This window comes from Camelus ferus, chromosome 16 (genome assembly GCF_009834535.1).
Source record: "Camelus ferus isolate YT-003-E chromosome 16, BCGSAC_Cfer_1.0, whole genome shotgun sequence".
NCBI classification, from domain to species: Eukaryota; Metazoa; Chordata; class Mammalia; order Artiodactyla; family Camelidae; genus Camelus; species Camelus ferus.
Window position 1 is genome coordinate 35,194,972 of NC_045711.1, and position 14,554 is coordinate 35,209,525.

Sequence of the window (14,554 nt, forward strand, 5' to 3'; positions counted from 1 at the left end):
GAAATAAGTAGGGACTTTAAAAAGAATTTACCCCCCTTCTCTGGTAAAACAGTTTGTGCCATTGTCCACTGGCTGCTTGCATGGTCCCTGCTTATCACAGTGCTGAGGGAGCTGAAACCACACCTACCACCAGGTAGCAGAGGATGGGAGAGGCTCGGAGGTTGGAAGAGAAAAGTCATTCATTCAGCCAGTCATTCAACACCCTCTCCAAAGTGCCTACTCTGTGCTAGGTTGGGAAGGGACAGACTCAGACCATCTGCCCTGCCTGCCAGTGGCTCACAGTCTACAGTCTAATGCAGGAGGTGCACCTGTCTTTGACTATCCTCCCACTTCATGTTCTCTGCATCTAAGACTCCCTGCATCACCAAGTCTTGCTGATTCGCCTACCAAATGTCTTCCAAATCTGTCTCCTTTCCACCCCAATTTAGGCTCTCGTTTTTTAACTAATACTACTATAGTCTCCTAACTAACTCCAAGTTTCATCTCTCTCCAATCTTCACTCTTCTACCAGAGTGACCTTCTTAAAAGCAAAAACTGATCATGTCACTTCGCTGGCATAAAACCAACCAATGGCTTTCCACTGCTGTTAGGATACAGTTTGATCTCTTTGGCCTACACACGACCTTTGATTATTTGGCTCCTTTCTACCATCAACACTGAACCCAAATACTTGTAGTTCCAGAAAATACCATGACTCTTGCTGTCTCTCCTCCACCCTTTCCTCCCATACCCTTCAAACCTCAACACTGACATGATGTGCTCCAGAAAGGTTCCACGGAGAACGTGATGCCCACTGCCCCCAAGTTAAATGCCCGTTGGTTGTGCTCCTATAGCACCTCTGTAATAGCTCTCACCATGTTGTACTGTAATCGTTGGTGTAGATGTCTAGCTCCTCTACTTGGTGACGTTCTAATGGGCAGCTACCGAGTCTAGTTCGTCCGCTGTTTCTCTGCACGTGGTCCTGCACCTGGCACAGAGTAGGCGCCCAGAAGACATTGGATGAATAAAAGATTGAATAAATTGTTACTGTACAGTAGTAGCCTTTAGAGAAAGAAAATTTGGGCATCTGAGACACCAGAACAGCTCCCAGCACGTCCGGGAGCCTAGAGCCCTGTGCCCTGGCAACCAACCAGCCTACGTCCCGGCCGTCATCTCCCGCCGGCCTCTGGGGGCGCTGTGCGACCGGCGCCCGCCCTCCGCCGCCGGAACTGGTCTTGCGAGATGGAAGCTGCGGGGCGGGGCCAGACGGAGCCTGGACGGACCCCGAGGAAGATCCACCCGCGGTCCTGGCGCGCCTCTAGGAGCCCGGCCGGGCTATTGCGAGAGCCCCGGGAGGTACGGAGCTGGGAGGCCTGGAGCGACCACTGTGTCCGGGACGCTTTATGTGGCAGGATTCTGATTCCCTCTGGGGAGCCCATTTGTGGGAAATCTGTGCCGGAGGCCGGTCTGGCACCCTCTTGGGGTATCGCTTAATTGCGGGGCTCGCTATATGGGGCCCTTCGCGGGGAGGGTTTCTGTACCAAAAGTTTCCTCTGGAGAGGCTTCTGTTTGGGATCCCTTTGGGGCGTGATCTCTGCTCTCTGGGGAATCTTTGGGGCTCCCTCTGGAAAGCCTGTGTTTGGGGTGCGTTCGAGGAGGTCTCTGGGACCTCTTTGGAGAAGGGGTTTCTGTGCCTGCTCATCTGGGTCTGTCAGTCCAAAGGCAGCCAAAATCTTCTCTTTTCCAAAGCATTTTTCTCTTAGATTCTTTCACTTTCTTGTATGATGTTCTTCATTTTAGCCATAGACTTCACTGGGAACTGGAGGGAACTAGTTGTCCAGATAAGCCATACAGAAAAGTAAAATTTCCTTAACTGCTCAGTCTCCCCAAGAAGAGTGGCATAAGACAAGAGTCACACAAAATAACATTCCTGCTTATCTCCATGGGGTCATGGTCAAAGAGAGGAAGCTGAACCAGAGCTCCCTTCAGCAACTGGTCCTCCACATCCTGGGCACAGAAAGGAACCTGGCGAGTGGTTCCTTTAAACCAGCAACTCTCTTTCTCCTTTACAGCAACATGTCCTGAGCCCCTGCCCTGTGCCAGTTACTGGCCGTGTACTGGGAATAAGATGAAGAAGAGATGGCTCACTGTCCGGTAGTAGGCATAAACGTATCACTTCAGTACACCCTGACTAGGGTAGGGGACCGTGCTGAATTGTTGAAGCTTACGCATTCAGTTCAGAACCTGGGCCCTCAGTTAAGGGAAGTCTCCCTTCTGCTTTGATTCCTCCTCACCCATTGTGCTTCTGTTCTTCAAGGTTGAAGCCTAAGCATGGGGAAGAGCTGCAAGGTGGTCGTGTGTGGCCAGGCATCTGTGGGCAAAACGTCAATTCTGGAGCAGCTTCTATACGGAAACCATGTAGTGGGTGAGTGTTGCTGGGGGTGGGGCATGGTGGAAGAAATTGAAGAATGAGGGAAAGATTTGATCACAACACGAAAAGACTAAAAGCTGCTCCTAGTGGTTATTACACTCCAAAGAGTCAAGTTAACTTCGTGATCTCAATCCTACAGCACTGAAGAAATCTGGACAGAGGCAACCCAATATCTGAGATAGGAAGGAAAAACTCCCAAGTCACACTGGGCTTAGCATGGTATCTGTGTGGGGTTAAATCTGTTCCCCAAATCATTCTAGTCCTGCTGGACTCGCAGTCTCTGGGCCCCTCATCTCAACCCTGACATTCCATTCTCCCTATCTGGTTAGCCTGTTAGAATATACTCAGTCACTCATACTTCCCATCTCCTTCCTCCCCAGAAACAAGTGTTCTCATTCTGTCCTAGGTTCTGAGATGATTGAAACTCAGGAGGACATCTATGTGGGCTCCATTGAGACCGACCGGGGGGTGCGGGAGCAGGTGCGTTTCTACGACACCCGGGGGCTCCGAGATGGGGCCGAGTTGCCCCGGCACTGCTTTTCCTGCACTGATGGCTATGTCCTGGTCTACAGCACGGACAGCCGAGAGTCCTTTCAGCGGGTGGAGCTGCTTAAGAAGGAGATTGACAAATCCAAGGACAAGAAGGAGGTGTGTGTGTGTGTGTGTGTGAACCCCGGTAATAAGAGAAAGTGGGCCCTGGGCTGGCTTGGGGAGGCCTGCAACGGCTCTGGTTTTCGCTCATTTGCTAGGAGGTAGATTTGGGGATGGAGGGCACTGGAGGCAGCTCAAGAGGCTTAGTTTAAGAGGTCCCTGACCTAACATATGAAGTCCCCACTAGTCTTTCTCTGTAACCGTTCTGTGCTCTTGGCTGTGAAGATTCTTCTGTTCTCAGATCCCCCTTGAAGCTGCAGGCATTCTGAGAGTGCTTCCTTGCCAGTTACTTAGCCAGCAATTAACTGATTGCTAGTAAGGCTCAGACATGGGTGACACAGGCCCTGTAATGGAACTCCTGGAGGGGAGCCAGATGGAGGCCAGAATTTGAACAGAGGAAGGAGAGGAAAAAGCACCCATCTCCCTCTCCCCCATGCACAGTTTCTGATACAGGAAGAGATGAGACATCAGCCATCAAGGCTTTCCCTCTCCCAGGACTCCAGGGTGGTCCTGTGATGGCCCTCACACCCATTCCTGAGGTCTCTGATACAGCCAGAGGCCTCGACTCTCTCTCTTCCCCAGGTCACCATCGTGGTCCTCGGCAACAAGTGTGACCTACAGGAGCAGCGACGTGTAGACCCTGATGTGGCTCAGCACTGGGCCAAGTCAGAGAAGGTGAAGCTGTGGGAGGTGTCAGTGGCTGACCGCCGCTCCCTGCTGGAGCCTTTCATCTACTTGGCCAGCAAGATGACCCAGCCCCAGAGCAAGTCGGCCTTCCCACTCAGCCGCAAGAACAAGGGCAGCGGCTCCTTGGATGGCTGAAGAGCTGCCAGCCCTGGAAGATGGGCTGAGAGGAAAGGGGGGGTGAGGCAAGCTGTCCTCAGTCTTGGGGGGAGCCCCCCACTCGGCCAGGCAGCTGGGCTGTCCCAGGCTCAAGTCACTTTTCCCTCTCAACCCCAGGAAGTGCAAATAGTCTAGGTTAGCGCCCTGCACCCCCCACCAAGCTCCCATCATAGCTGCCCTGCTGTGATGGGGGCGATTGTGGGTCACTGTCCCTGCCACCTGCCCTGGACAGGAAGCAGAGCTACTATGCAGGGGTGCCCAGTCGAGGGTCTTGTTCCTGTCACAGGGCTCCCACACCTCTGGGAGCCAGTCTCACACACACATACACACTCACTCACTCACACACTCAGTCACCAGCCTGGACTCTAGAGGAAGGGCATCAGGTATCCTGTGTGTGCGCGTGTAGATGTGCACATGTGCACGTGTGTGCGTGCTGGCGTTGGGGCCGCCTCCTCACCCAACACCGTGACCTCTCTCCCATCCTGTCCTTGGCCTGAAGAAGCTGGCCTCCTGGGAAGTGTGATTTTCTGTTTGAACTCTTCCCCTAGTTGTTTTGCTTCCTTTTCCTGCTCAGAGAGCATTTCATTGGTTGAGGCGGAATAGGATGATGACTGGGCTGGGAGTCACCAGCTGGCTTTGTGACACTGTGAGGCCTTGCCCCTCTCGGGGCTTCAGTTTTCTCATCTGTCAGGCGACAGCAGTTGCTTAGATGACCTACATCCTCTCCAGCCCTGTGGTTGTATAATGCCCACAGTCGGGCGCTGCAACTGTACCCTTAGCTTCTCCCTCGTCAAGGTGCTACACCTCCAGCCCTGGAGGCTGGGACACTGCTCTCCCTCAACCACCAGGGGGCAGGAGTGCACTCCCCACCCTCGTTGCCAGAGTGACCGGCTGCCCAGTGCCCCATCAGCAGACCTCACAGCCCCGGGGACTGGTCTTCACCCCTTCCTGTGGTTGTTTTCAGCGGATAGCTGGACTTCTATTTATAAATTACCTGTTTATATGCCTGCTGCCATAGTGAAGGCTGGACAAGGTGCTCTTCCAGCCCTTCCTTCTTACCTCAGATGCCTGAACAGAACAAGGCAAAACAGTAGCGGCTTCTCAGGAGCTGACAGATGTGTCTGGGTTCAGAAGGGTGGTTACACTTTCAACACGCTATCAGGTGAGCTTGTAACCCACAACTTCCTGTGCCCACTTCATGCTTCTAATGTGCACACCTAGCATAGGTGAGACACTATACCCAGGTGCCCTCTAGCACATGCCCCTTCTCCCTGAGACAGGAGAGGTGAGCAGGGGCAGGTGGTCCAGGCTGGGCAAGCTGAGTTAGGGCACATACACAGGCTTGGGCTTAAATTCATTTATTGATGCGTTGGACACAATAAAACCACAACTGTTATCAAAAAGTACCCCCCTTTTTGTTGTTCTCCCATTGGAAATATCTTAGAAAAAAGATACACGTGGATACTGGCAAAGTCCCATATTGTTGAGTGAGGGCAGCACTGCTGGGGTGGGATGGAGGTGGTGACATCGACAGCATGAAAATGGGTCTTGAGTGGATCCAACTGGATCCCAACACTCGGCTTCACAGTGAGGGGGCCTGGGGTGCTGGTTGTGGGGGAAGCTGAATTGAGTGCTAGGGGCCAGTTTGGGGCGAGGAGCTGGAGGAGAAAGCTCTCCCTTTGGGAGTCCTAGGGAGATTGGGTGTTTGCTAGGTCCATGGGAGGGAGACCCAGGGCCACCCCCTTTCTGCCCCCTATCCCCCCCGCTGCTGAGAGCCAGAGTTCAGGAGGAATCCATGAGAGGCTAACAAAGGAGAACTTTTGTGGGACTGTTCATTTCTTCTGCTGAAACTGGGCCCAGCCAGAACATGACTGTCACCTACCTCTATGCTAGCCCCTTCCTGTCAGAGCAAATGAAACCCCCAGAAGCTTTTGACCCCAGCCCCCTGCCTTGGCTTTGCCCACTTAATGCTGCTCCCTTTCTCCTCCACGGTCTCCTCCACGTCCCCATGGTCACCTTGTCCAGGCAGCCTTCAACCCACTCCAGCTTGAGACCCCTCCCTCATCTCCAGTGATTCCCTGGAGATTCCAGTGATTGGGAGGGCCTCCCCAACAGGGTAGGGGAATAGAGGTCACAGACTTGTCCTCAGGAGAGAAGATTCCTTGGGCCTCTGGCCCTGTAGGTAATAGGTCTTGAGTTGGGAGGTGAGAGCACCATGGGGCTGGGGCTAGGATTTTGCATAGCTCTTTGGATTTCTCAGTTTGCTCCCCCTAAGTCAGAATAAGAAGTACAGGGGAGCCCAGGACTAGCCCTAGAAGCCTGGGGGAGGGAGGGTGAGGATGGATGGTCCTTGGGCCAGGGGCATATTAGGTCAATCCCGGGTACAGACGGAGTGAAGGGCAGCTGCTCTTAGTATTAGCCCAGCTCCGCCTAGATTGGGCAGGATTCCCTAGGCTGTGAAAGGTAGTCTCCTGTGGGATGTAGGGAACCGAGGTGTTTCAGGGAGGTGGGGGAGAACGATGGCTGGGAAATCAGCCCTGGGCTCCCCAGGGTGGCTAGTAGGGGGCAAAGACGATGGGTCCTGTGGCAGGGCGGATAGCTCCTGCTGGGGTGCGAAACAGAGCTGGGCCCAGGATCGGAGTTGGGAAGAGGGTGGTGGCTGCTGTGGGGGCAGGCCGGAGAGCAAGGGGCCCTGGCAGGGCACAGATGGCCGCTGCCGCTGCGGTAGGGATTGGGCTGGGCAGGAAGCGGGCTGCCAGTGTCTTGGTGAGTTGCTTCTGCAAGGCCAGCTTAGACTGCAAAGAAAAGAGAGGAATGGACACAGTCTCTGACCCCAGGAAAATCCCAATCCCTCCCTGGGCCCCATCCTTGGGCTTTCTGCTGTAGGAAAAACGTGACTTTCAGGATTCCAAATCTAAATCCTCCTCCCTTCCCACCCCCAAACATTCATTCCAAAGGGCTTTCTCCACCACCTGTCTTCCTGCCCCCGAGGGAGGAGAATCTTAGGATGGGCAAAGTTCGGAGGCTGTGGGGAGTGGGGGTGGAGATGGTCTCTAGGAGATGCATGCCCACCCTTTGCCCTTGCCCCTGAGATAACCACCCGGGCCCACCTCCCCGGAAATTTTTCTGGGCAGATCCCAAAAACCCAACCCCAGCTCTTTTCCTGCCCAGGCAGCCTCGAAGAGGGGGGTGGCTTCCTTCCTGCCCCGCCTCCCAGCCCCCCAGCTGGCCCTCCCTTCCAGCCTCCCCTTGCCCCACTGGACCTGGATCCCAGCTCTGTTGTCTGGAGACAGATACCTTGAGGATACTCACAGCCAGCGCTGCATGCTTATGCAGCTTGCTGTGCTGGCTGGAGGGCTTGGGGGGCTTCCCGGCCAGGCGGTCCTTGTGCCTCCTGCTGCTCAGGTGCTAATGGACAGACAGACAGACTGGGAAGGAGATGAGGAACCCAAGGACCCCCAAACTACCCTGTCATCCTCACCTAGCTCACCTTTCCTCTACCCACAATTCACACACTGAATGCACATCACCCCAGAGTGAGACCTGGCCTTTGCCCTCCAGAAGCCCACTGTCCCTCTAGCCTTGTGCCTCCTGCTCCATCTGCTCCCCGCTCTGCTCCACCCACCTTCTCCCCTCAGGCTCCCTCCTCCTTGCCTGGCACCGGGCCCACCCCTGGCCCCTGCTCCAACCCCAATCCCGGCCTTACTGGTCCCACCTGCTTGAGTTGGGTCTCTGAATTGACCTGGAGCTGACAGAGATCACAGTGAAAAGGGGGTTTCGGACCCTGCCGTCCCCCCTGGCCACCCGTCACTCTCTTAGTCTTGTGTCCAGCTCCTCCCCGGGGCACTGCACGGCCCCGGCTCCTGCGGGGAGTGCCCCGCTGACCTTCCACCATCCACCGGTGCTTGGCTCCTGGAGGGAGGAAGGAAGACAGCTTGTCAGCACCAAAGAGGGGCCACAAGGGCCACAGAGACCCCCGTCAAACCAGGTCAGTTCGGCTGTCTCTGTAAGCCTCCAGGCTGCTCTGTACATACACCCACTCCAGCCACAAGAGGTTTCTCTTTCCCGCAGAAAGGTCTTCCCAGCTGCTCTCATTTCATGCCAGGTTCCTCCAAGGAAGGCCTCCTTGCAAAGCAGCTGATTGGCTTCCCTTTGGCTCTCATCCCAATCCCTTCCCTCCAGGTCTGACCCAAGGAGAGATGGAGGGGGTGTCTCCTGTCTTCTGTGGTGACTCTCCAGTTTTTGCTGCCTCAGACTTCTCTTCCCGATTCTCCCTCCACAAGTGTTAGCAGAAAGACCCGAAACGCCCAATCACAGCTGAGCAAGCGCCTCTGTCACCAAGCCCTGGAGCCAAGTGCCCAAAAGCTCTAGCCTGCCTACATCTGGTGAGGGGCACCCCCTCCCCTGGATGGCAGCTGGTGCGGCGCTAACCTGTGTTGTGAGCCTGCAGCTGGGAGGCGGAGTTCACTGTCACCTTACACGTGGGGCAGTACAGGCGCCCCTTCTCGCTCCTGCCTTCCCCACTCACACCGCTTCCCACCGCAGCCGCCGCCGGTTCAGGCCCTGGCGCCTCTCTCCCAGGCTCTGGGGAGCAGGGTGGGCAAGAGGAAGAGGAGGAAGAGGAGGCAGCATCCAAGAGGTCTGAGTGGGCCAGCTCTTCCCCGGGCGTGGGGTATGGACTCAGGGGTGGCTGGAGTTCGGGGCCAGGAGGAGAGGCTGCAGGAACTGCTGAGGAGATAGAAGGCATCGGGGAAGAGCGTGAGGCCCAAGATGCTTCTCAAGACCATGATATGAAGCACAGACACACTGGGGGTGGCATTGCAAAGTAGAAGGGTCCCTGGTGTAGGGATGATCAGCACTGAATTCCAGACTCCACTCTCCCACCAATTCACTTGGGCCTAATCTAAGTTTTTCCACCTGAAATCATAAAGTTGGACAGTGGTCTTAGAGAGCCCACCCAGCCCTGCTAATCTGTAGTTATTAGCTAACTATTAAATAAGTAGAAGTCACCAGAAAGATGAACAAGAATATTCATGGAGCATTATTCATAATAGCATAAAACTGGAAACTGTCCAAAATGTTCACCAACAGGAGACTAATAAAAAGAGTTAAAGGGTCATGCAATGGTGTACTACGCAGCAATGAAGAAGGACAAAGTACTTCTACATGCAAAAAACGAGGGAGAAGTCAGATGCAAAACCTGTATACTACAGATCAACTTAACAACAGGGTTACATTCCAATAAACCCATTATGAGTTGAAAATATCCTAAGTTGAAAATGCATGTAATACACCTAACCTAAACAAGAACAAAAAACAAATAAAAGAAAAATAATTTTTTAATTAAAAAAAATACACCTAAGTGGGAGAGGGTATAGCTCAATTGGTAGAGTGCATGCTTAGCATGCACGAGGTTGTGGGTTCAATCCCCAGTACCTCCATTAAGAAAATAAATAAATAAACCTAATTACCTCCCCCCTCAAAAAAAATTTTTTAAAATCTCAATTAACCATAAAAAAATACTCCTAACTGAACATCAGAGCTTGGCCCAGCCTACCTTAAATGTGCTCAGAACACCAAAGTTAGCCCACAGTTGAGCAAAATCATCCAATGCAAAGGCTATTTATTATAATAAAGTACTGTATATTTCATGTCATGTATTGAGTACTGTGCCGAAAGGGAAGAACAGATTGGTTGCATGGGTACAGAATGGTTGTAAGTAGGTCAGTCCTTTACCCTTGTGGTCATGTGGCTGCCACTGCCCAGCATCACAAAAGAGTATGCACCATAAGTTGCTAGCCCAGAAAGATAAAAATTCAGAGGGGAGAGTATAGCTCAGTGGTAGGGTGCATGCCTAGCATGCACAAGGTCCCGGGTTCAATCCTCAGTATCTCCATTAAAAATAAATAAATAAACCTAATTACCTCCCTTCTCCCCAACTAAAATAAAAAAAGGAAAGGTCAAAATTCAAAAGTGAAGTACAGTTTTTACCGAATGTTAAGTTAGGGACCATCTGTATATCGTTAACCAAAATCAGGTGAAACTGATCTCTGGCGAGAAAAGTCATTATCATGGTTACTCTGGGGGAGGGGTATAGGTGGTTGAAGGGTGTCACCCCAAACTCACATCCATCTGGAACCTCCGAATGTGATCTTATTTGGAAATAGGGTCTTTGCTGATGTATTTAGTTAAGATGGGATCATACTGGCCTAGGGTGGGCACCAATCCAATGACTGGCATCCTTGTAAGATGATTCTGTGAAGACCCAGAGACACTAGGGAATGTGACATGAAGGTGGAGACGGAGATTGGAGTGATGAATGTCAGGGATCAAGGATCGCCAGCAACTGCGAGAAGCTAGGAGAGCAGAATGGAACAGATTCTTCCTCTGCACCCTCAGAAGGAAACAACCCCTTAACACCTTGTTTCAAACTTCTGACATCCAGAACTGTGAGAAAATACATTTCTGTTGTTTTCAGCCATCCAGTTTGTGGTCATTAATTATGGCAGCCCTAGGAAGCTAACACAACAAGGTAGTGACAGGAGTAGGGGCAAGAAGGGGCTTATGGAGTGATGGTGACATATTTCTTCAACTCGGCAGGCTTCAGACTGGAAAATCCATGGAGCACTATACTTGTGACATGTGCCTTTTTCTGTACGTAAGGAATACTCCAACACAAACAAGAATAATAATCAGGAGAAATCGCTCAACCCCTTGTCGGAAACCAGATTTGGAGTTGGGCCGGGGAGAAAAGTTCAGGACTGACCTTTGCTCTGTGGCTCCTCAGGGGCTCCATTGGCTGGAGTCGGGGTTGGGGACACCAGTGTCCCATCTTGGGCCAGGGTTTGTGGCCTCTGCTTGCTCTTGGCGGCTTCAACAGCCTTGAGTTTTCTGGCATGTTTGTGGCCTTTGTAATGTGCTTCAGCCTGGTTCTGGGGAGGGGAGGGCATGGGGTCGTCATTCATCTGCTGTATACCTGCCCTATCCATGAGCTGGCACTGGGCAGGGAGCAGGTCAGAGTGAGGCAGGCCTCCGGCCACACAGGGTGAATCCTTGTCATTTACCATCGTCATCACAGCATGTGCGTGGCCCCGAGGTTTACAGAAGGTGTTCTCATACATGAACTCCCAGGCAAGCAGCCTCTGTCTTCAAATTCTGCCTCAGTCGTTTGTTAGCTGTGCATCTTTGAGCAAGTCACCTCACCTCTCTGAGCCTCAGTCCCCTCACTCGTAAACTTTGGGATGATTATACTGACTTCACAGGATTGTGAGAATCAAAATGAGACCGTGAATGACAAGGGCCTTGTACAAACAGTAGGTGCTCAGTGAACGTTAGTTGCCAAGTTCATAAATGCACAAGTGGAAAAACAGAGCAGCCCACACTTTAGGGATCATGCCTCCCAGATCGTTCATCCCTTTGTACGTTTTATTCAACAATAGTCATGGAGCATTTGCTATTTGTCAGGCACTGTGCTGGGCCCAGCATATGAAAGATGATATGGTTCCTCCCTCAGAGTGAAATCTCTCTATCCATCCAGCTCTGGCACAACTCAGGTTACCCGAAAATCTGGAGGAAACCCCCAAATCTGGCCTGTCCACTAGGGGTCCCTGCTTGTTTCCAAATGTAGGAAAAACAGGCCCCTGTGGCCCCTCCCTGGACCCTTTGACCAGAGCAGGTCTGCTGAGATCATCTCCCCAACTCCAGAGTTGCCTGGACAGAAGGTAAACCTTCCCTAGGAGATCAGAATGAGGCTCCTCCAATCTCTGGCGGCAGGCCGTGGTAGAAAGTTTGAGGACTGTGGGGTCAGCCAGGCCTGGGTTCAAATCCCAGCTCTGCTACTTACCAGCTGTGTGGCCTTAGGCAAGTTGCTTAACCTGTGAGGCTCAGTTTCCTTATCTGAAAAGTGAGGATGATGATAGCACTTCTATCCATCTCACAGATGTATCATAAGAGCTAATTAAGAGGATGGGCGTGAACACATTCTGTAAACTCTCAGGTACATTAAGAACTCAGCTCCAGACCAGGAGCTGATGGTGGCTTCTGGGACCCAGAGAAGGGAGGACAGCCTTCTCCCTTGCAGAAGGGTCCCAAACACAGGAGAGAGGCAGAGGGGAGGGCAATGGAATCCCAGGGGGATGGGACGGGACAGGGCGGAGGAATCTGGAGAGAGAAGAGGATGAGATGGATAAAGGACCAGTAGCGGTTCTTCTGCAACCAGAGACAGAAAATATGGAGCGCAGGCCCTTTCCCTCCAGGAAAGACCCGGGAAGCCCAGTCTCCAGCCTACTCCCTGCCCAGCCTCCCCACGAGCCTGTCCCCACTACACCCTCTCACCGCTGAGTTGAACCTCAGGTGACAGATGTTACAGGAAATGAAGAGCTTCTTCTTCAGAGGGGAGGGGACCCCAAATGTGTGGCTGATGACAGCTTTCTGGACCGGGTCCATCTGTGAAGGGGGTGGGAGGGCACAGTAACTTTGGGGCCAGCTCAGTACAAACTGCCAAAAACTAAAGACTATTGAGGAGGGCGGAGGTCAGCCCACATGAAGAAATGTCCCATCTCTGTGGACCTTAGACACAGAAAAAGAAACTGCCTCTTTCCTAGCCAGGAACTTTCTCTGTAAGCCTGGGCTTCTGCTTGAAGGCAGGGGGATGGCCAGGGTGACCTCTGTGATCTTAAGAAACAGACCCATGTCCTGGTGATCACATTGGCATCTCTTGCTGCCCCTCTTGGTTTTTTTTTTTCCCCCTCATTCACAAGAATCACAACTATTGGGGCAGAGCTGGGGACAGGGAGAAGCAGGGAAGGGACAAAAAGTCCCTCTGTTGGAATTTCCCCTCCCATAATCCATCCTCATGCTGGACCTGTGGGCTGGAGGAGATAAAGCTTATCTTATCAGCTCTGCCACTGTCTCAGGGCCTGAGAGGGAGAGGGAGAGTCATGGCCAGGGCAGGGTGGCGGCCAGGAAGGGGCAAGTGGCAGCAAGTGGATGCCAGAGGGTTCCCTGAGAAGTAGGGTCATTTCTCTGGAATATTAATTCATATGATTTTTTCTTTTCCTCATTTTAAATAAGTTTTTTTTTTCTTCTATCAAACCAAGCCTTTATGTTCCCTTTTCTCAGGGGTTGGGTTGTTGGGCCCAAAGCAGAAGCTGTCTGGGCTTGCTTGTCAAGAGGAACTTTCCAAGCCTTCCTGAGAGGAGAGAACAGAGGCTTTGAGATGAAAGCATGGTTTCAGAAACTCCCCTGAGAACAGAAAGAGGTTCTAACCCTCACAACACCCAGGGCTGGGGGCTGGGGTGGGCAGGGCGAGTGGAAGACAGGACTTCAGAGGAGGACGGCCTGCAGGGCCCCCAGAGAGGAGGACAACAGCGGGCTGACCTGCTCTTGAGGGACTCTGTGCCTGAGCAGTGAGCTTGTTAGCAAGTGACAGCAGGGACCGAAGACCAGAGGACCCTCCCCAAATGTCTCAGGCTCCTCAGACCTCTTTACAACACCGGAGGGTAGGAAGGAAGGAAGGGGCTCCCCAGGGTGACTGAGATGGAACTTACTGCCATCCTGTCAGGATGGGGTGGAGCACCTCGATGGTTACACTTGATTTTTTTAACTTTTTAAGAAGGGGGACATACTTTACAGCTCACATAGTGAAGTAAAATTCATGCTTACTTCACTTATTCACAAACACACACACACACACACACACACACACACACACACACGGAAATGCATGTTTCCATGTCTACAGACTAGTCGGCAGACACACAGCACATAAGCTTACAAGCAGTTACAAATGACAGAGACAAGCAGAAAGATCCACGCTCCCATGCACACCAGTGGCACATGTCCACAGACAAACTGACAGTCACACAAAGCACACAACACACTCACTCAGAGGCCAGATACACACCAAACAAGTACACAGTCAACACAGAGACACAAAAAACCTCTCAGATACACAGGCACAGACACTAATTACAGACTCTTACCCAAGCACAAAGAGTTTACAGACACACATGCAAACTCACATCCACAAATGACACGCAAAGTCCTACAGAGACACAAACTAAAACAGAAAGACACACCCAAGTACACACAGACACACACAGATCACCCACAGACATCCCTATACAAAAACCTCATGTGAAGCCTGCAGTTCACAGGCCCTCCAGGCCCAGCAGTTGTTACGGGGGCTGGGGGTGGGGGACACCATCCTCCAACCCTGGCCTGAGGGAGATCTGAGCCCAGGGGTCCCCATTTGGGGAGTACCTAGTCACTCTGAGGGATGTTGCTTCTGAGAGCCGGCCCCTCTGAGCCCATTTTCCACTTTCCCTGCCCACCCCCCCAAGCTTGGCTGCATGCCCCCACTCGCCAGTCCGGCCATACCGTGCTGAAGTTGGGGAAGAGACTGAGCGGGGCGGCGCCATTGAAGTGGAAGGCGAGCAAGTGCTTGAAGTCCAGCGGGGGCTGCAGAGGCCTGGTGGGCAGGGGCAGGGAGGCCAGCAGGGGGCTGGGGGCACCGGAGGCTGGGCCTGCTGCAGGAGAAGAAGGGCAGGGTCTGAAATGGGGATCCACAGGGCTCACTCCTCCCTCCACAGCCAAAACAAGAGGCTGCTGGGCTTCTTGGATGTGGAGCCAGGGCAGGAACTTCTGTCT

General features: G+C 52.7%; 2 protein-coding genes across 13 annotated transcripts in view; one reads left to right on the top strand and one right to left on the bottom strand.

Annotated features, from left to right (window-relative positions):
• The first annotated feature begins 1,183 nt into the window (after positions 1 to 1,183).
• NKIRAS2 (NFKB inhibitor interacting Ras like 2) lies at positions 1,184 to 5,307 on the top strand. Its single transcript, XM_006183323.3, has 4 exons — positions 1,184 to 1,335; positions 2,297 to 2,404; positions 2,817 to 3,058; positions 3,644 to 5,307. The coding sequence occupies exons 2-4, from the start codon at positions 2,311 to 2,313 to the stop codon at positions 3,881 to 3,883; spliced, it is 576 nt and encodes a 191-aa protein (XP_006183385.1). The 5' UTR covers positions 1,184 to 1,335; positions 2,297 to 2,310; the 3' UTR covers positions 3,884 to 5,307.
• An 87-nt stretch (positions 5,308 to 5,394) lies between these two features.
• Positions 5,395 to 14,554, bottom strand: part of ZNF385C (zinc finger protein 385C) — a 51,396-nt gene continuing 42,236 nt past the window's right edge. For 4 of the 12 annotated variants that reach the window (XR_004311697.1, XR_004311696.1, XR_004311698.1 and 1 more), the window contains 3 exons: positions 14,285 to 14,433; positions 12,239 to 12,349; positions 10,699 to 10,836 (listed from right to left, as the gene is read on the bottom strand). Coding sequence is in view for 7 of the 12 variants with exons in the window: in XM_032457198.1 (XP_032313089.1) it covers positions 6,460 to 6,699; positions 7,202 to 7,312; positions 7,620 to 7,816; positions 8,336 to 8,632; positions 10,671 to 10,836; positions 12,239 to 12,349; positions 14,285 to 14,433 (1,271 nt within the window). In the remaining 5 variants the exon portion in view is untranslated. Of the gene's footprint in view, positions 6,700 to 7,201; positions 7,313 to 7,619; positions 7,817 to 8,335; positions 8,633 to 10,670; positions 10,837 to 12,238; positions 12,350 to 14,284; positions 14,434 to 14,554 lie in introns of those variants that run through there. The other 8 variants (XM_032457198.1, XM_032457193.1, XM_032457199.1 and 5 more) reach the window with 6 other exon arrangements.